Below are 18,499 nucleotides of genomic sequence, written 5' to 3'. Positions count from 1 at the left end.
TGGTCAAGGCCACACTGGACAGTAGGCTAGGGGTAAAGGAACTCTACTTCGAAGGGAGGAAGGATGATATGAGTACAGGTGTGGGAGCCAGGCAGGCTGGCCTCTCTCTCCCTTTGCCACCGCCTCCCTGGGCTGCCTTGGCTAAGTCACTTCAGCTTTCCATATCCATCTGCAGTCTTGCCAGTTCTAGTGATTTAATGCAGGGTTTGCAATATTTGATATTTTGCTTAAAGCCTCAGCTCCCAGAGTCCAGTGATCACCAGAGGGACTCTGCTTTTATTTACAAAAGGACATGTCTGTCCCGCCCTTTGCAGAGAGGCTCCAAAAGGTGATGCCTGTCAGCTCAAACAGCGGAAGCAGGAATTTCCAAATGTCCTGAGGCTGTGGGTGAGTCCTGGTGTCTGACTGCATGGGGCTGGCTGAGATCTAACTCATTCTGTGTGGAGATGGGGGGGCTTTTAACTGAAACAAGGAGACCCCAACCTTCACAGTGCGAGGGCCAGAGCTCATTAGGGTGGGAGAGAAGATAGTGGGTTAACTCTCACGCCCCTGGTTACACTAGGGAGTTAAGTCGATTGCAGATAAGCAGTTCTAGCGTTGGCAATTGCATAGCTAGAATTGACTATCAGCAATCAACCTACCTGGCCGTCCTTCCAGAGGGAGGTTGACGGGAGAGTTTTTGAGATGCAGGGGTCAACTGTTGACCTCAGAGAATTTGATTTTGCACATCTCTACCAGGCACATGAAATTGAACTGCAGAAGATTGACCCTGACCAGGTCGCTCTTCCTAGCAATAGACCTAGCCAAAGAGGGAGCTGGGGTGGGGAGTGGATTCTTTTACAAACCCTCCTAGTACCAGAAATGTGTCAATGAAATTACAGTTCCAAGCTACGAGGGGAACCGGGTTGGGTTTTACCTTTCATCTTACATTGGGCTGGTGCCTCAGACACTAAGCTGATCTCTCTAAACCAATCAGCTTCCTCTAGCCCCGACTTGGGTCCATACGGTGGGTGAAGAATTCAGTAGCTTCAGGCTGGTGGCCTGCTAACTTGCCCTTGTGTGATCCCTGTCTCCTCTCAGGGGGATGTTGCAGAGGAGCTTAGCACTAAGTGGTGATGGCTGATGTAACAGGTCGGCTTTCCCCTTCCTTCCTGCTGAGGCAAACTTCCCCGGCAGTTCTCCTTTTCCCACTGAGACTGGATTCTCCTGGTGGGATTGTAGCCATGGGTGCTCTCCCTTTGGGCGGGAGGCTGAACATCCGGACTTGGGGAGAGTTGTCATTGATGGACAGAGCGGCCAGTAGACTGTGCAGTGTCACACACCCCATTTTCATGGGCTCTCGTTGCCCATGCAGCTATCTCTGGGGTGTAACGCTGCAGGCCACGTAAGGATCGGAGCAGCTGCTGGTGGCAGTGCAGGACAGACTACGGAGCAGGTGGTCGTATCCAGTCGAATCAGCAGGGCTGCTGAAGTACGCGAGGGGTGCTTGTCCCAGTAGGCTAGCCTGGGATGCCCCACATGCTCTCATGAGAAGTGCGCTTGGATCTTTACTGAGCCTGAGAGGCCAGGACTTGAGTTTTACAAACTGTCTGAGGGGGCATCTCCGGCAGGGCCCTGCAAACCACAACAGAGGGGAAGAGCGCCACCTACTGCAGTGCCTGGAGAGCACCCACCGACCTTCTCTCCCCCACATACTGCCCCGCCAGCCAGCTGCTGATGCGGTCACAGCCTGGGTGGAGGGAGCGTTCGGGTGTGTTTGACAGCGTGCTGGGGTTGTGGGCTACAGTGCGGCCAACATGGTCCCTGCCCCAGGAGCATATACGGCCCCCAGCCAAATAGCTTAGCGGCACAAATATCCCTGCACCCCCGGTGCTGAGGTCTGTGATCCTCCCTGTGCTGGTGGGGCTGCTGTTGTGATGCTCAGAAGAGGGCGTGTGGGTTTGAATAATGGGAAGGGAATTCAGAGGGAGGTGGTTTTGGGGATGCCCAACATCCAGGTCCCTGTTTTAAAAAGCTTTTAGGGTGAGGGGTGGCAGGAAGGGTCTTGGGCATGAGCTCCTCAGCAGAAGAAGAGGGGGTGGAGGAGAGTAGGCAGGGGTCCCCTGCAGTCCTGCTCTGCCAGAGAGGCGCTAGCAGTATTTGGGGTAGTGGAACTGGGCGATTCCCAGTGCTGGGCGAACCACCTGTACCTAATGGAGTGTTTATATGCTTGCGGCAGGAAAAGATCCTTGATCCATTCCAGCTGGTGGAGCAGCAGGAAGCAAAAGCCCCTGCATCCAAGTCAGAAGGCTGTTGTGGCCCCAAAGGCTGCTTCTGAAGAGCTGAGACCTCGGAGCAGAGGCTGAAGAATCAGAGCCATTTTAATTATGCATCGCTGACCTGCAATTGAAAATCAATCATGTAGTATCCAGACTGAGCACTTCCCAGCTTGAAAGCACTGGGCAGATCCCGCGGAAAGAGAGGCAATAAACTCCCCCCACCCTCCAGCCCTGGTGCACGGCTGCAGGCCAATAACAGGTGTATTTGTGTGCACCGTGTGAATTTTGCAGCGTATACCCATCTCTGCTCAAGCCATGAGGAAAATTTGGTGAGCTAACCACAAGAATGTGAAAGTAACCGGTTCTTTAGCCAACTCAGAGTGGGCTTGGAAGAGGCTGGAGCCCAGGGACCAAGATTGTTTATTGAGGTCATTTGAGATCATTGACCTTTGTAAGGGCCAGGGCCCAGCCTGAGTGAATAAACTCTTCCCAGGCTGCAGAGGGGCCTTGGAGCTGCTCTCTGACGTGGGGTTTAGGCTGTCCCCTCTCCTTGGCTCGCCCATGTGGGAAGTGCAGCTCCAGGTCCAATCTGTCCCTCAAGCCTCCCTGTGTGCTGGGGAGGCAGGCAGCCTTTGCTGCACAATGCAGTGCAGTCCCCTTGCAGTGATTTCCTGCTGCCCATTTTGGAACTCCCTGGCTCTGTTGCCTTCAGCCCCTTCCCTGTCCCCCAGAGAGGAGGAGACTAGGAACTGCCCTGAGCTGAGTGACCATCTCCGAGGCAGCGCGCTGAGGGCACCCAGCTGCCCCTTGTGGTCTACGGATGAGGTGACTGGTTCCAAATCTGAGTATTCAAATGCAACTGCTCCCTTTGCCAGGGTGCCCCTGTTCTTGGGAGCTAGATGGGCCCAGCAGTGGAAGGAGCCTCTTTCAGCTTTTGCTAGCTGGGAGCAGGGCAGGGCAGACCAGGCCCCAGCCACACGTAGGAAGGTGTAACATGCTCAGTGTCAGCAGCCAGTAACTCTCCCTCTGTGGCTGAGCCAAGCCCCAGGCAGGTGCGTGCTCGGGTGGAGGAGAGGGCTCAGAGGGGCAATGGGCTTCTCCATGGGTCAGCCACCTCTCTGAGCTGGAGTGCTGCAATTTGACCTTTGGACCTTGATGTACAGTCCAGGTGCTGGTGATACTTTTTAAAGTGCCTAACAGTCCTACGTACAGCAGCTTCACTAATAAACATATGAGGATGCAGAGCTTTACTGTTTAGGTGGGGGCTGGTGGCATTAGCTGGTCTTGTGTTAATCTGCAGGCAGCTTTGGGCAAGCTCCTGGCTCCTTGGGGGAGGAGGAGCAGAGCTGAGCTCCTCCTTCACGTGCTGATGGAAACTGTCACGTGTGCCCGCTAGTCTAGGAGCAGATACGCATCCCATCTCCCTGGTCAGCTGGCACGTCCTGGGGAGGGGCTGAGTGCCCTCCCTGGTGAAGTGAGTGGGAGTTGAGAGCCTTTGGCCTCTTGGGCGCGGGAAGAGTGATGGGGAGTGCTTGGCCAGCAGGGCTGTGCCCCACATTCAGCCGGTAGGAGACTGCCCTTCCTTTCCTGGCTGTGGGGACCCAAGATGCGTTGGGCCAAGCCTCCTGATGTCAGCCTTTTCTAACATCAGCTGCCTACCAGTGTCACGCTAGTCCCTCTGCTTCCTGACAGCTTAACGGGTCTTTTGGCTGAAGCACTGCTGGGGTTTGTCAGTGTTGGGGGGGTGGGGAGGGAGAAGATTGGCTTAACTGGACTGTGGGCTTGTTGATCCCTCTGCAGTGCTTGGAGAACTTCAGCGCTTACCTCTGCTGTCTCAGGCACCGGCAGAGTGTGGATGGTTTGAGGGGGACTCTGGAAAAAGAACAAGGGTCTGATTGCTAAATAGCTCCCTGGTGTGGGCTGTAAAGCATTGCAGCGTTGAAGAGAAATGCGGCTGGGATGTGGGTAAGCCCCTCTCCACATTGATCATGGCAACTGCGGGGGTGCTGAACCTGTAATTTATGTATTATTTTGAAATGGTCGGGCTTGTGGAAGATGCCCAAGGATCAAAATGCGGCAGCTGTGTAAATACAGCTACCCTTGCAGTGGTGTCTGTGACAGGAAGAGGAGTGGAAGCTGTGCAAAGGCTGACACCTGGTGGCCACAAAGTGGCATGGCAAGTGTTGCTGACCTGTTCCCCCAATTTCCCCCAGTAAGCACCTATTTTTTCTTAAAGTCTCCTGAAGCCTCTGTCTGGTCTTTGGGTTTCAGGAGCCAAAAGCTGCATCAACAGAGACAGAGGCAACATGTATCTAACTTCTTTGCCTCAGTTTCCCCATCTGTAAAAGAAGGAAGGTAATACATAGCATGCAAAGGGCTGTGAGCATTAAGAAGCTATTGTCTATAAAGCATGCAGGTGTCCTCCCACAGGAGATCTGTATGAGGCATGAACAGCCACTGCTGTCACGGAGTGGGGATGTTAATTTAATGTTGGCATTTGTTGTAAGCCCAGAAAAAAATGCTTTTCATCAGGGTCATATACAGCACGGAGACTGCACGAGTTATGGTGACATTCAAGCAACCATAGCCAATGTCGGCAGGTTGGCAGTAAGAATATTGTTACCAGGGACAGCATGAAAAGCCGGGAATCAGAAGGTCATTATTTCACTTGGACCAACGTGAAGTATTGAAGATTGTGCAGCATAAAACACGAGTGAATGTCGCAGCCAGCGCAGATTCTGTCAGAATCAGAGCACAACACAACAGTGTGCGGTGTTGCTAATTCTGTGCTCCACTCTCTGAGTAGCGCTTGGAGGATGAGAAGATTGGAAAGTACAAGAGCGGAGTGGAAATGGATGGAAATTGTATTAAACCAGGAAGTGCATCTTGTCCCCTGAAAGCTCATGACCTGATAAATTTGTGAGTCTCAGATGTGCTACAGGACTGCTGTATCTTCACAAATAAGAAGACTAACAGGGCTACCCCTCCTATCAACCAGGAAAGTTCAGAGTAAATGAAACAAGTCTAGTAAGTAATGTGTTTTTAGAAGAACGGGGCCAAATGCTGAAAGGCACTGAGCACTGACTTCTTGCAGGAGTTGGGGGTGCTCTTGGGATGTCATGAAGTACTGCTAGTAGTGGACTTCATTGGAAAGATCCTGCTATTAAAGTCTTGGAGACAGTTGGGAAGAAGCACCTTTCATGTGAGCATGGAGATCAGTGAGGTGCTACCAGATATACATTACCACTGAAATGCACCACCTCTGGGGTGGAGACAGGCAGCTACTGGTGCCCAGCAATGGAAGGAGAGGGAACACTTTCGCCAGAGGCCATGGGCAAGCCCGTTACTGGGAAGGGGCCCTGCACTCTTCAATGACCCTGCAGAATTTGCCTTTTACAGTCATGAACAAAGAATCCCAGCTAATCGATTTACCTTGGAAGGATGAGCTCCCATGAGCCTGTTTCCAGGTTGTCATCTCCATGTCCTCCCATCCAGGTGATCTAAATTTTGGAGATTCTTTAACATAATGTCTGTAAGATGCAGCCTTTTCTGGCCATCCAGCAGCTGAGCCTCTCAGAGTGTCTCATCATATCACATCTCAGTTACTACAACGCCATTTTCTCTGGCCTTGAGGGATGCAGTCTTGCCCTGCTCACATCTGCTCAGAATGTTGTAGCAACAATAATTTCCCAGCCCTTGGACCTTATATCCCCCCCACTCTTTCCATCCCACTGCTGATTTCTTAGTCTCTGCTGCCCTAAACATGAGTTTCTTGTTTTCACCTTCATGGTCTATCCCCACTCTGTCTCTCATAGCCCATCAAGAAGCAGTGGATGTGATATTGCTTGATTTCAATAAGGGTTTCTGATACAGTCACATGACTGGCTCAAAAGAAAACTAAGGAAATGGACTCTCGATGACATTGCTTTACAATGGGTGCACAACTACAGGTTGAACCTCTCTGGTCCAGCATCCTCAGGATCTGACCGGTGCCGAACAAGATTTGCCAACCACAGGAGGTCAGTATTATCTAGTACCATTACCAACACGTCCACTGCTTACTGAGCTCTGAGAAGACATTTTGGTGTAAATTACAGCTAAATAACAGCACAGAACAGTGAGAACCAGAACTGGTGGCTGTAAACTATAGGACCACAGGAAACTTGGCTATACCCATTAAGTGGTCATCTGACTAACTAAAATCATGCCGTACCATGGACATTGCCGGATGAGAGTGCTGGATTGGAGCAGTTCAACCTGTAGTTGAAAACCCATACTCTTATCATATTGGGAAGGCGTATCTAGAGTGGTTCCCATAGCGGTCCATCCTGGGTCCAATGCCAGTCGATATTTTCATTAACAATTTGGGCAATGGGGTGGAGAACAGGCTTATAAAAATTGCAGATGATGCCAAACAAGATGTTTGAGGACAGGCTTAGCATATACAACAACCCTGAAACAAGTGGAGAGTGGCTCTGAATTCTACAACTTCTAATTCAATAAAAATAACTGAAAAGTGCCTCATCTCAGAAGGAAAAATCAAATGCACTACTACAAAATGGAAAGTGAACTGGATGGTAGTGCTGCTGCAAAGGGCCTGGGGCTGATAATTAGTGCCTTGCAAACCTCATATGAATCAACAAGGTAAAAGAGAAGGTAGGTGAGAGAATACCTTTTTATTGGGCCAACTTTGGTGGGTGAAAGTCACTTTTGAGCTTCACATGTGGGCAAGAGAATGGGCAGCCCCTTGGGCTCCCTGACATCCAGCTAAGGCACTAATCTTGTAACAAATGGGGTAGTAGCTGTAACCCGCAAAATCTCCTTGAATGGCTTAAGGCGGGGCGTGTGGGGAGCAGAAAGCTTGAGGGCAGCAGGCAATGGGGCAGTTTCAAGTGGGCAGTTGCCAGCAGATGAGAAGAAAGGTTGAAGAAAGAGGAGTCGGGGGGGCCAGGCCCTCCTGAGGAGAAGAGGAAGGGGTAGCAGCTGAGGAGGAGGAATGCAGAGAAGGCTGTTTAAATGGCTGTTAGATGGAGCCACAGAAACACAAGGCAGGAAATGGGCTTTGTAAGAAATGTAGCCTGGAGGTGAAGTGAGTGGGAGTTTGGGTGCTCTGGGAATGGAGGTGCTCACTGGCTGGGTGAGACCATTATGGGGAAGCTGAGAGAAGAACTAGGGGAACAGCATCAGGGAGCTCTGGGTTATCCTCTGAGTTGGGGGCTGGAAGCCTGGCTCTGAGCGAACTGGAGGTGGGGGGCAGGGTGGTGGAAAGAGCTCTTGTCCTGCACTTACTGAGGTCCTAATTCAGGAGAGCACTCCAGCATACGCTTCATACTCTGTGAGGTGCTAATTAGTGCCTTGAGTGGTCAGTGGGTTTAGGGCCAGCTTTGCTCTCGGTTTGCATAGCCATGGGCTCAGGCCTGCGGAACACACACACCAGTTGATTACCCATGGGAGGGTGGACCAGTGAGATGCTCTCACTGCTTACACCTAATTTCTCGTCATGACAGCGAAGCTTTCCCCTCCCAGCCACCTCCCTTATAAATCCCATTTCCTGTCTTGCCTGTAAAATTCCCTCAGCCGGCCACCATAGCACCTCCTCTCAGAGCACCCTCTCCTGAAGGGCACAAGGGTGCGCACACAGCTGCAGCAGATCCAACCATGGCTAGTCTGGGGCTGCCTGGTTCCTACGCACAGATATGGACTACTCGGAGACAGGCAGGTATGGGGGGGGCCTTGCATAGAAGGATTGATGGGAAGTGGTTTGGGGATTCTGTGACATCCAGCTCTGGTCCAGTCCCCCTAGGGAGGGAAGGAGGAAAGGACTGTTGAGCTGACTGTAGTGAGCCATAGTTTATGCCAAATACTTCTCTAGCTAAACAAACCTGCCCACGTCAAGTCCTGGGCTTGGATCCCCAGCTAAGATGGGCTGAACTGAGCTGGCACTTCAGTGGGAGATCATTAAGGAAAATCCAGGTACTGTTGTAAGTGACCATAAGGATTTAGAAGGTGGAGCTCTTCCTTCTGCAGCTCTACAAGCTCAGTGTGGGGATAGACGGGAAAAAGGGAGGAGGTGTTGAATGTACAGACTTGGACTGAGATGGAGTTGGACATAGGAAGTGGATGTGTTGAGAGCCTCTGGATTAAGCTAAAAGGGGTAAAAAAAAAAACAAACAAGGTTGTCCTGCTAGGAATCTACTATAGGCCACCTACCCAGCTGGAAGAGGTGGATGGGGCTTTTTTTAAACAACTAACAAAATCATCCAGGGCCCAGGATTTGGTGGTGATGGGGGACTTCAACTATCCAGATATATGTTGGGAAACTAACACAGCGACACACAGACTATCCAATAAGTTCTTGGACTGCATTGGAGACAACTTTTTATTTCAGAAAGTTGAAAAACCTACTGGGGGGATGCTGTCCTAGATTTGATTTTAACAAATCGGGAGGAACTGATTGAGAAACTGAAAGTGGAAGGCAGCTTGGGTGAAAGTGATCATGACATCGTAGAGTTCACAATTCTAAGGAAGGGTATAAGGGAGAACAGCAAAATAGAGACAAGGGATCTCAGGAAGGTGGATTTTGGTAAGCTCAGAGAGATGGTAGGTAAGGTCCTGTGGGAAGCAAGACTGAGGGGAAAAACAACAGAGGAGAGTGGGCAGTTTTTTAAAGGGACATTATTAAGGGCCCAAAAGCAAGCTATTACTCTGTGTAGGAAAGATGGAAAATATGGCAAAAGACTGCCTTGGCTTAACCAGGAGATCATGTGTGATCTCAAAATAAAAAGGAATCATATAAAAAATGGAAACTAGGACAAATTATGAAGGATGAATGTAGGCAAACAACACAGGAATGCTGGGGCAAGATTAGAAAGGCAAAGGCACAAAATGAGCTCCAAGTAGCTACAGGTATAAAGGGAAACAAGAATGCTTTTTATAAATACAGTAAAAGCAAGAGGAAGACCAAGGATGGGGTAGACCCGTTGCTCAGTGAGGAAGGAGAAACAGTAACAGGAAGCTTGGAAATGGCAGAGATGCTTACTGACTTGTTTGTTTTGGTCTTCACTGAGAAGTCTGAGGAAGGAATGCGTAACATAGTGAATGCTAGTGGGAAAGGGGTAGGTTTAGAAGATAAAATAAGAAAAAGAACAAGTTAAAAATCACTTAGGAAAGTTAGATGTCTGCAAGTCACCAGGGCCTGATGAAATGCATCCTAGAATACTCAAGGAGCTGATGGAGGAGGTATCTGAGCCATTAGCTATCATCTTTGGAAAATCATGGGAGATGGGAGAGATTCCAGAAGACTGGAAAAAGGCAAATATAGTGCCCATCTGTAAAAAGGGGAATAAGAACGTAGCAGGAAACTGCAGATCAGTCAGTTTAACTTCTGTGCCGGAAAAGAAAATGGAATAAGTAATTAAGGAAATCATCTGCTAACACTTGGAATGTGTCAAGTATCGGAGGGGTAGCCATGTTAGTCTGGATCTGTAACAGCAGCGAAGCGTCCTGTGGCACCTTATAGACTAACAGAAAAGTTTTGAGCATGAGCTTTCGTGAGCACAGACTCACTTCTTCAGATGCTGTAATTCCCATTACTGAAGTATCTGAAGAAGTGAGTCTGTGCTCACGAAAGCTCATGCTCAAAACTTTTCTATTAGTCTATAAGGTGCCCCAGGACCCTTCGTTGCTGTTACTTGGAAAGTGGTAAGCTAATAGGGAACGGCCAGCATGGATTTGCAAAGAACAAATCATGTCAAACCAATCTGATAGCTTCCTTTGATAGGATAACGAGCCTTGTGGATAAGGGAGAAGCGGTGGATGTGATATACCTAGATTTTAGTAAGGGATTTGATATGGTCTCACATGATATTCTTATAAATAACCTAGGCAAATACAACTTAGATGGGGCTACTATAAGGTAGGTGCAAAACTGGCTGGATAACCGTACTCAGAGCAAAGTTATTTGGTTCTCAATCCTGCTGGAAAAGTATAACAAGTGGAGTTCTGCAGGGGTCTGTATTGGGACTGGTTCTGTTCAATATCTTCATCAACAATTTAGATATTGGCATAGAAAGTACGCTTATTAAGTTTGCAGATGATACCCAGCTAGGAGGGGCTGCAGCTGCTTTGGAGGATAGGGTGAAAATTCAAAATGATCTGGACAAATTGGAGAAATGGTCTGAAGTAAACAGGATGAAGTTTAATAAAGACAAATGCAGAGTGCTCCACTTAGGAAGGAACAATCAGTTTCACACATACAGAATGGGAAGTGACTGTCTAGAAAAGAGTATGGCAGAAAGGGATCTAGGGGTTACAGTGGACCACAAACTAAATATGAGTCAATAGTGTGATGCTGTTGCAAAAAAAGCAAACGTGCATTAACAGGTGTGTTGTGAACAAGACACAAGAAAGTCATTCTTGCACCCTACTCTGCACTGGTTTGGCCTCAGCTCGAGTCTTGTGTCCAGTTCTGGACACTGCAGTTCAAGAAAGATGTGGAGAAATTGGAGAGGGTCCAGAAAAGAGCAACAAGAATGATCAAAGGTCTAGAGAACATGACCTAGGAAGAAAGGTTGAAAGAATTGGGCTTGTTTAGTTTGGAAAAAAGAAGATTAAGCGGGGACATGATAGCAGAGTTCAGGTATCTAAAAGGGTGTCATAAGGAGGAGGGAGAAAACTTGTTCTTCTTGGCCTCTGAGGATAGAACAAGAGGCAATAGGCTTAAACTGCAGCAAGGGAGGTTTAGGTTGGACACTAGGAAAAAGTTCCTAATTGTCAGGGTGGTCAAACACTGGAATAAACTGCGTAGGGAGGTTGTGGAATCTCCATCTCTGGAGATATTTAAGAACAGGTTAGATAAGTGTCTATCAGGGATGGTCTGGACAATATGGGGTCCTGCCATGAGGGCAGGACCCTGGACACGATGACCTTTCAAGGTCCCTTCCAGTCCTAGCATTCTATGATTCTATGAGATGATGGGCTGGATGGGCTCAACTCTCTCTAAGCCTAGTTAACTGCCTCCCCTGTTACTGAGCTTTTCTGTCAGAGGCGGCCTGCTCAGCTCGCTAATAGGCGAGAACTGCAGTGAGTAGAGTTGGCAGTGGGGTGTGGGGAAGGGCAAGGCCATGGGCCAAAGCAGGAACAGCTCTAGATAGGTGAATCCAAGGGAATACACGTAGATCATCTGAGCTTCTTGCAGAGCCCATGCCTGGAAGCCCAGTAGAGGGAGGGCCATGGTGGCAGGGCTATTGAATCTGGAATCAGGCCACAGACCCAACATGAGACTGCTGGATGACTGTCTTGTTGGACTTTGTATTCTGCCGGGAAGGGGGCTGGATGTTATGATTTAGGACCTGGTTGAGGAGAGAGCCGGTTACAGACCACCAGGTCCCAATGTGGTTCCTTCACTTCTGCCTGCCAGCGAAGTCATCAAATGGAGGTGCTGAGCATGAGAAACTAATATCATGGCTACACTTAGTTGGTGTAACGAGCACAAATCTCCTTGTCCTGTCTTGAAGAGCTGTGTTGCTGTGCTGTTTCCTTGGTGTGCTTCTCCAGCGATGGCTGCAGTTCAGCAGTGGGGGGAGTGATTTCAGAGTACATAACAAGCAAACAACTTTGGGGGTGGTGTTTTAAGAGGAAAGACGTGCTACCAGTGTAAAGGACAATAGTATTTTATATTTATTATTGCATGATCAATAAATGGTTCTCTCAGGAATTAATAAATCACCCCAAACTTTTCCCATCTTATGCTCCTCTCATGCATTGAAAAACCCCAGCAGCTCCTGATGAATATTCACTGTCATTGTCATCAGAAGCAAATCTTTGCAATGAGAATGAAAGAGCAGATTTGAGTCTCTTCCTTTGTCTGAAACTAGCTTCATTAAAAAGTAATGAAATCCTGCCACAGCTTTTCTGCTCCCCCACTGCTAGAAGCACACCAAGCCTATTTCAGCTCCTGTCCACTGTGCATAGGTAAAAAGGCTACAGCTAAATGCCAGAGTATTTGCATAACCTTGTCTGGCCATCTGCTGCTGGTATGTCAGGGGAGAACTGGGAGGAAGCAGTTCGTAGAATTGTACTGGTTCCCCTTGTACTGGTAGGCATTGAATTAGAGGCTCATCACCTGGAAGTGAGCACAAAGGCCCTCTCTGTAGAATTCTTCAGGGCCAAAAGCCACAGGAACAAATAGGCTGCCAATCAGTACACAGATGGCAGAAGCTTTTGTCTGTTGGTCCATCTACCCAATAGCGCACAAACAACCTATGTGAGGAATGCGTAGATAATACAGATGTTCAAACAGGTAACCAGTGAACCAATAGTGCATAACCAGTTCACTTTTAACCTAGGTCTCGCTGCCCAGCTCTGTCACAGCCGTGGCTCTCGGGTTCCCTTGCTGCCCCTTCTACAGCTTTGGGGTCCCACTGCGTAGCCTTGCTGAAGCTGCTGTGGCCCAGGATGGCTGGCCACCAGTGGAGTGAACAGGCAAGGGTTGATTAACCACTAAGCCTCATGCTTACCCATTATCATCCCTAGTAGATGATCTGCCAATTTTCCTGCATGCCATATAGCTACTGATCTTGCTTCCTTCTGTGGTCATCCCTGCTGTAGAGGATCAAAGACTTTTTATGTCACTAGCTTGCACCACATTCCCCTCTACCAGACCAAAGCACCATGTCCTTCCTTTGGGAGAGCTCTTGCTCTCACTCATGTATATTCATCACCACTTGCATAGGATTCATGATGCAATGCCATCCCACCAAACTTGGCCAAGAGATGGCTACAGCTCAGTGCACGCCTTCTGTTTTACCCCCTCCCCAGAGGACTGGGACTTTGGGGCATCTCTATGAAGTTCTCACCTAATCAAGGTACTTTGGTGTCACCATTCTTTAGTGGCTAGAGCTGGTGTTCTGTAGTAGGCTCTTCAAGTCACTGAACCTTTCTGTGCCTCTGGTTTCTAGCTGGTTCCATGAAGCTAATGACACTTGTCTGCTTCATGATGGGGTTTGTAAGACATAAGGATTGAAAAGTGCAGTGAGCTCCTCAGGTGGAGGATACTCTAGAAATGTTAAGCATTGTAATGGATTGTCTTGTAATATGTCAGACACTGCTGTGTATGGAATGGCCAAATTGTGGGTCATAGGACCTGTATTGCTAATAGCTAATGGAGTCAGTGGGGGCAGCATGTGACAACCTTGTGGTCTTGGGTGGCAATGAACTTAACTTCTTGTTCTCAAATTGCAGTGTTTGTGGCAGCAACTTGATTTAAGGCGGTGGTAGTGCTTGAAGTCCCTGATCTATGGACACATTCCTGCTCATTCGAGTCAAGGGAACTTACATATGTACTTAAACTTCTGTGTGTGCCTCCGCGCATTCCTGAATAGGGGCCTACAGTTCTATTTGCTGCTACGGATATATTAATCTATTAAAAACACCTGCAGGGGGCATGTGGAGCCTTTGAGTCCCCCTCTTGGGAGATATAAAAAGCTAGTCTCATTTATGGTAATCGGCATATCATGTTCAATCTAATTTGATCAGGGGAGATGTCCTGGGCAGCTGAGCCCTGCTCCATCTTCTAAAAAGCCTGCTCTAGAGACACATCCCTCATCAATATTAAATGCTAGAGCTGTAGGAAATGTCATGTGCTCAGTGGGAAAGGGAGTGGGTGTCTGGAGATGGAACCCAGCAGGTTAATTTTTAATTACTTCTTTGTAATGGCACACAAAGGTTCTGAAGGGAAGGTAATGAGAGGGTTTGTAGTATAGCTGTGCGGGAACCTACGGCCGTCTGGGAAGAGCTAAGCAAGGCTGCTCCTGCATGAAGGTAACAAATGTCAGGGATGGAGGGATTCCACAAGCATTGTTTACTCTTTTCACCTATAGTCATGCAAACACCAAAGACTTAACAATTACAGCATCTTTGATCCATCGGTCACGTTACGAACAATACATTAATCCTCCTATGAGGAAGCGGGCAAGTAATAGGTGTGGTTGGTTGGGTAGGAATTCCAAACAAATAAAATCAGTTTGATCCCAAACAAAATTTGGCCAGTCAGCAAAACTGGTAAGATTCATACCTATTGAAGAAAATGTTTTGACTGACACGAAACGTTTGGCTTAATTTCTAGCCACTTAACAATTAAAGTACAGGAACGAAGGGGTGAAATCACTGAACAAGGGGTGGGGTAGTTGCTGCCTGTGTAATCTTGCATGGCTATGCAAGATATGAGAGACCTTTGTTCAATTTGCTCTCCCCTTCCCCACATGTGATATGGGGCAGGGATGTTTTTCTAGACTCTCCTGTGACACGTGAGGCAGCCACTTTTTTCCCTACTGCTGTCTGCCTGACTCCATCATTGTTTCCATGATGGCATCATCCTTTTGTATTATCCTTTAGTAGGACAGTCTTCATCCTCCATGCCCTGTCTTCTCCCCAGGTGGAATCCAGTCTAAGGTATCACTAGGTCTGATGGCACAGCCTAACAACTGTAGCTATCTGATTATTGGGTCCATAACCTAATGACCCACGTGGTGCAACATTTCCACACTCATTACGTGATCCTTCCAATTAATTCCCAGTAGTCTTCTTAATCAGTGTTGGTAGAATGCATTTAGCTTCCTCTTGCATCCTTCCACCATGTGCAAATAATGAGGCCCACAATATTGTTGGAAGGGGAATACTGCAATGTAAAAGCACAGTAGAGTAGTTTTAACATGTAGCTGTTTTCTTCCTGCTCTTCCAGCTGTTTAACAAACAGGGAACTGAGCCACTGGCTTTGCCAGTTCTCACCTTCCTGGTTTAGTAAGTGGCCCATTGTTTCATACAATCCTATCCATGCTATGAAATAACTCCCAAGGCATCAAAACCCCCAATAAATTTCTCTTTCTGTGCCAAAGATTTGCACAGGGAGGAATTATTAGATAAGCCCCTTTATCAATGAAAGTACACCTACATTTAGTTCTCCCTATGCGAAGTCTGTCCTGTGATGGACCATGCCACCTGGTACAGGCCTCCGTTTTGGAAATTAAGTTTTACCTTCCACAGGTAATAACAATTTACAGCGGACTTCATTATAAATAAGTTTTCCTTAAGCAGAAAAGTAGGGTTTAAGTGATTATAAATGAGAATCAGCCAATCAAAATGAGTTACCAAACCAAACAGAAAAGAAAATTCATAGCTAATTCTATGCTTGTGAGTTCTTACCCTTGCCTTTATAGGAGATGGAATCTTCAGGTCAGAAATGATCTTACCCTGACCCAGGTCTCCAGTAAAATTCTTTGACCTTCTTAGGGTGTTTTAGGCAATTTCCAACACAGACTGAAGACAAAGGGGCTCAAAAATTCCTATTGCTTAAGTAGGCTTTCCCCCATCATGGAAAGAAACTGAATTTCCAAAATGGAGGCCTGTACCAGATGGCATGGTCACATCTTTAGATCAGTCACCTCCTAGACTTACAGGACAAATAAAGCCATTTACAGGGCCTTAGGTTGATTGGTCAGTCACCCTTTGGGCTGAACTCCAGTAATTGCTGTCGTTAGTACCTTTAAAATGATAAACAGACATACATTTTGTATTTCCAATTTCGCATAGAAGAGTGATACATGCACAGACATGATATACACAGTCAGTGGGTTATAACATTAAAATGATAGGTCGTAAGGCACATTTTGTCCAAAGTGTTTCTGAGTTATGCACATTTATAGTCATAACCCCTTTGTCATTGGGCCTGGGGAAGATGGGCCATCACAGGGAGACTTGAACCTCAGTGTCCTAGTTCCTGGGTAAGTGCCCTTAGCAGTGGTCTACAGATTATACAGTGACATCTTCTCACCTCCTCCAATTTTGTGCATGTTACCTAAGTGTTTTACAAAAGCTTTTGGCCAAAACTGGGCAGTGAAGAACGTCCAGCTCTGCTCCAACCACCCATGCCACTGTTCATTTTCTCAGTAAAGCAGGAGATTCCCTTACGGTTCTTTTTTTGTGGGGGTCATGGTGGAGGGGGTTATGCTGAGATTATAGCTGTACTTATGCACAATACCTTTGTGATCCATGAAACAGACACAGTGAGATTACAGGAAAAGAGTCAAAGACCTCTGTTTATATAACCAGAAAATTAAAATGTTACAAAATTAACTGATTACAGAAAATAAATTACTATGGTCAATTATTTTAAACTTATGTCCTAATGGATATATAATAGGGGACATTTGGCATCATATGCTTTCCTTTACTACTGTTCAAAGAAAAAAAATCCAATGCTCTGTTTAGGGCAAAACACCTTTAATGAGAGAGAGGATGCGGCTCTGCAGCTGAAGGGTTCATTCACAGTTTGAACTGATCAAATTGGAGGTTGTTTGCGCCAGTTGAAACAGTTTGTTTAGGGCAACAGGCTGAAATCAGGGAGCAAAGTGTGCTTTTGGCTTGAGCAATTGTGAGAAGTTTCTGGGCAGGGCATTTGAGAGGCTGCATTAGGCCATTTGAGTGGAAAGAGATGAGAAGGAGAACTTTGAAGACAGGCTGGGGTCAGCATCTGGGCTCCACCGGGAGAGACCCAGAGAACAGACAAGGAGGAAAAGTGAACAAATCGGGTCCAGTGTGTATTAGATGAGCAGCACGTGAGAGAAGAGAAAAGGAGAAAGCACAAGAGGAGACCAAGGAGAGAAATAACAGCGAAAATGCTCAGGGGAGACAGAAGAACTCATTGCATGGAGGACTTGATAGCAACTTTACCTCTCTCTTGCGTGCCGACAGAACCAATGGCTGTGATAACAAATCTCGTTACTGGTCTTGTGCCTGCTGATTATAGCTTGGCAGGTGGCCATTTGGAGACCTCTGCCACAGCTTAAAGCTAAATTAATATTAGACCTGTAATACCTGCAAAGGATGCAGTTGACGGCTGGTGAGCAGTCTGTGGTTAGCAGTGTTGGCTGGTTTGTGACAATAACATTTCTTAGGCTCTACCTATCTATTTCATGTCCATACTTCATTTGCTGGTTAAATGGAAGGGTTCACTTGACAGAACTGCCAAACCAACACTTTCACCAGCAGTATCTAAAGGAAATACATTTTAATTTCAGTCAAGCTAACCTACAGCTTAGTAAAACACCATATATAATTATGTTTGAGACTTGACTAAGGCTATCATTATAAGCAGCTTGAGTTTGGTGTTTACAGTTTGGTTTGAGGTTGCAATTTAAAGCTGGATCAAAACAAATATAAGCAGAAAATTGTTGCATGTGATGTGTGGCTAATGTGCAGCCAAATTGCCATTTGAATAATGGTATTTAACATTCAACTTTTCTAACTAGCAATTCTGAGGCTGATCGATCGTTCTGCTTTCTGAACTGCACCATGATTGTTTTCTTGGCTTTGTCTCATTCCACGTAAATCACTAATACTCATGGGGTATAACAATTACAACAGCTGCTGGAAACCCCAACCAGGAGCTGAGCCTCATTGTGCTAGGCCTTGTCCAAACAGATACTATGAGATCCTCTTTGCTTTAAAGGCATCACAGTTTAAATAGACAGCATACTCTAAGGGATACAATGCAGAAACAGAGCACCAAGGAAGCAGGGAATCATCCCTTCTACAAATTGGCCTATTCGGGTGCCTAGTTCACCTTATGTGGTGTCAAGTATCGGAGGGGTAGCCGTGTTAGTCTGGATCTGTAACAGCAACGAAGGGTCATGTGGCACCTTACAGACTAACAGAAAAGTTTTGAGCATGAGCTTTTGTGAGCACAGACTCACTTCATCAGATGCAATCAGATGCAAGCTCACCTTATGCAATCCTGCAGCTGCCCATGGCCAATGCGCTGAACAGAGACCTCAGTGAAGACTCATTCCTGCTCCCTGAAGCAGATGGTGTTTGATGACTTCAGTCCATCCCAGAAGAGCAATTGCCCAGGGACAGGCCAACAAGCCCAGCTGGCAATGTTTGAGGACACCGCTGAATGAAGAAATGCTGTGGTACTGCCCTCTTTGAAGGTATGTGCTAGACCAGCTCGGAGAAAATACCGCTGTGGTACTGCCCTCTTTGAAGGTATGTGCTAGACCAGCTCGGAGAAAATACCGCTGTGGTACTGCCCTCTTTGAAGGTATGTGCTAGACCAGCTCGGAGAAAATACCTCTCCTGGTTGTTCTAGGGGAACAAAGTTCTTAGGTGCTGATGTATTTCCAGCACACACTGTGACCTCATCCAGGCTGCTGTCCCTCAGTTTCAGTTTCCTTAGTGCTTTCTAA

At 47.3% G+C, this 18,499-nt stretch overlaps 1 protein-coding gene across 4 annotated transcripts in view; it reads left to right on the top strand.

Annotated features, from left to right (window-relative positions):
* AS3MT (arsenite methyltransferase) overlaps positions 1 to 3,517 on the top strand; it is a 33,423-nt gene extending 29,906 nt beyond the window's left edge. The window contains exons 11-12 of one of the 4 annotated variants that reach the window (XR_012646247.1): positions 315 to 387; positions 2,219 to 2,291. Coding sequence is in view for 3 of the 4 variants with exons in the window: in XM_074999915.1 (XP_074856016.1) it covers positions 2,219 to 2,317 (99 nt within the window). In the remaining variant the exon portion in view is untranslated. Of the gene's footprint in view, positions 1 to 314; positions 388 to 2,218 lie in introns of those variants that run through there. The other 3 variants (XM_074999915.1, XM_074999914.1, XM_074999916.1) reach the window with 3 other exon arrangements.
* Positions 3,518 to 18,499: the final 14,982 nt, after the last annotated feature.

Source organism: Carettochelys insculpta, chromosome 7, assembly GCF_033958435.1.
Source record: "Carettochelys insculpta isolate YL-2023 chromosome 7, ASM3395843v1, whole genome shotgun sequence".
NCBI classification, from domain to species: domain Eukaryota; kingdom Metazoa; phylum Chordata; order Testudines; family Carettochelyidae; genus Carettochelys; species Carettochelys insculpta.
This window is presented reverse-complemented; position numbering and strand designations above follow the sequence as displayed.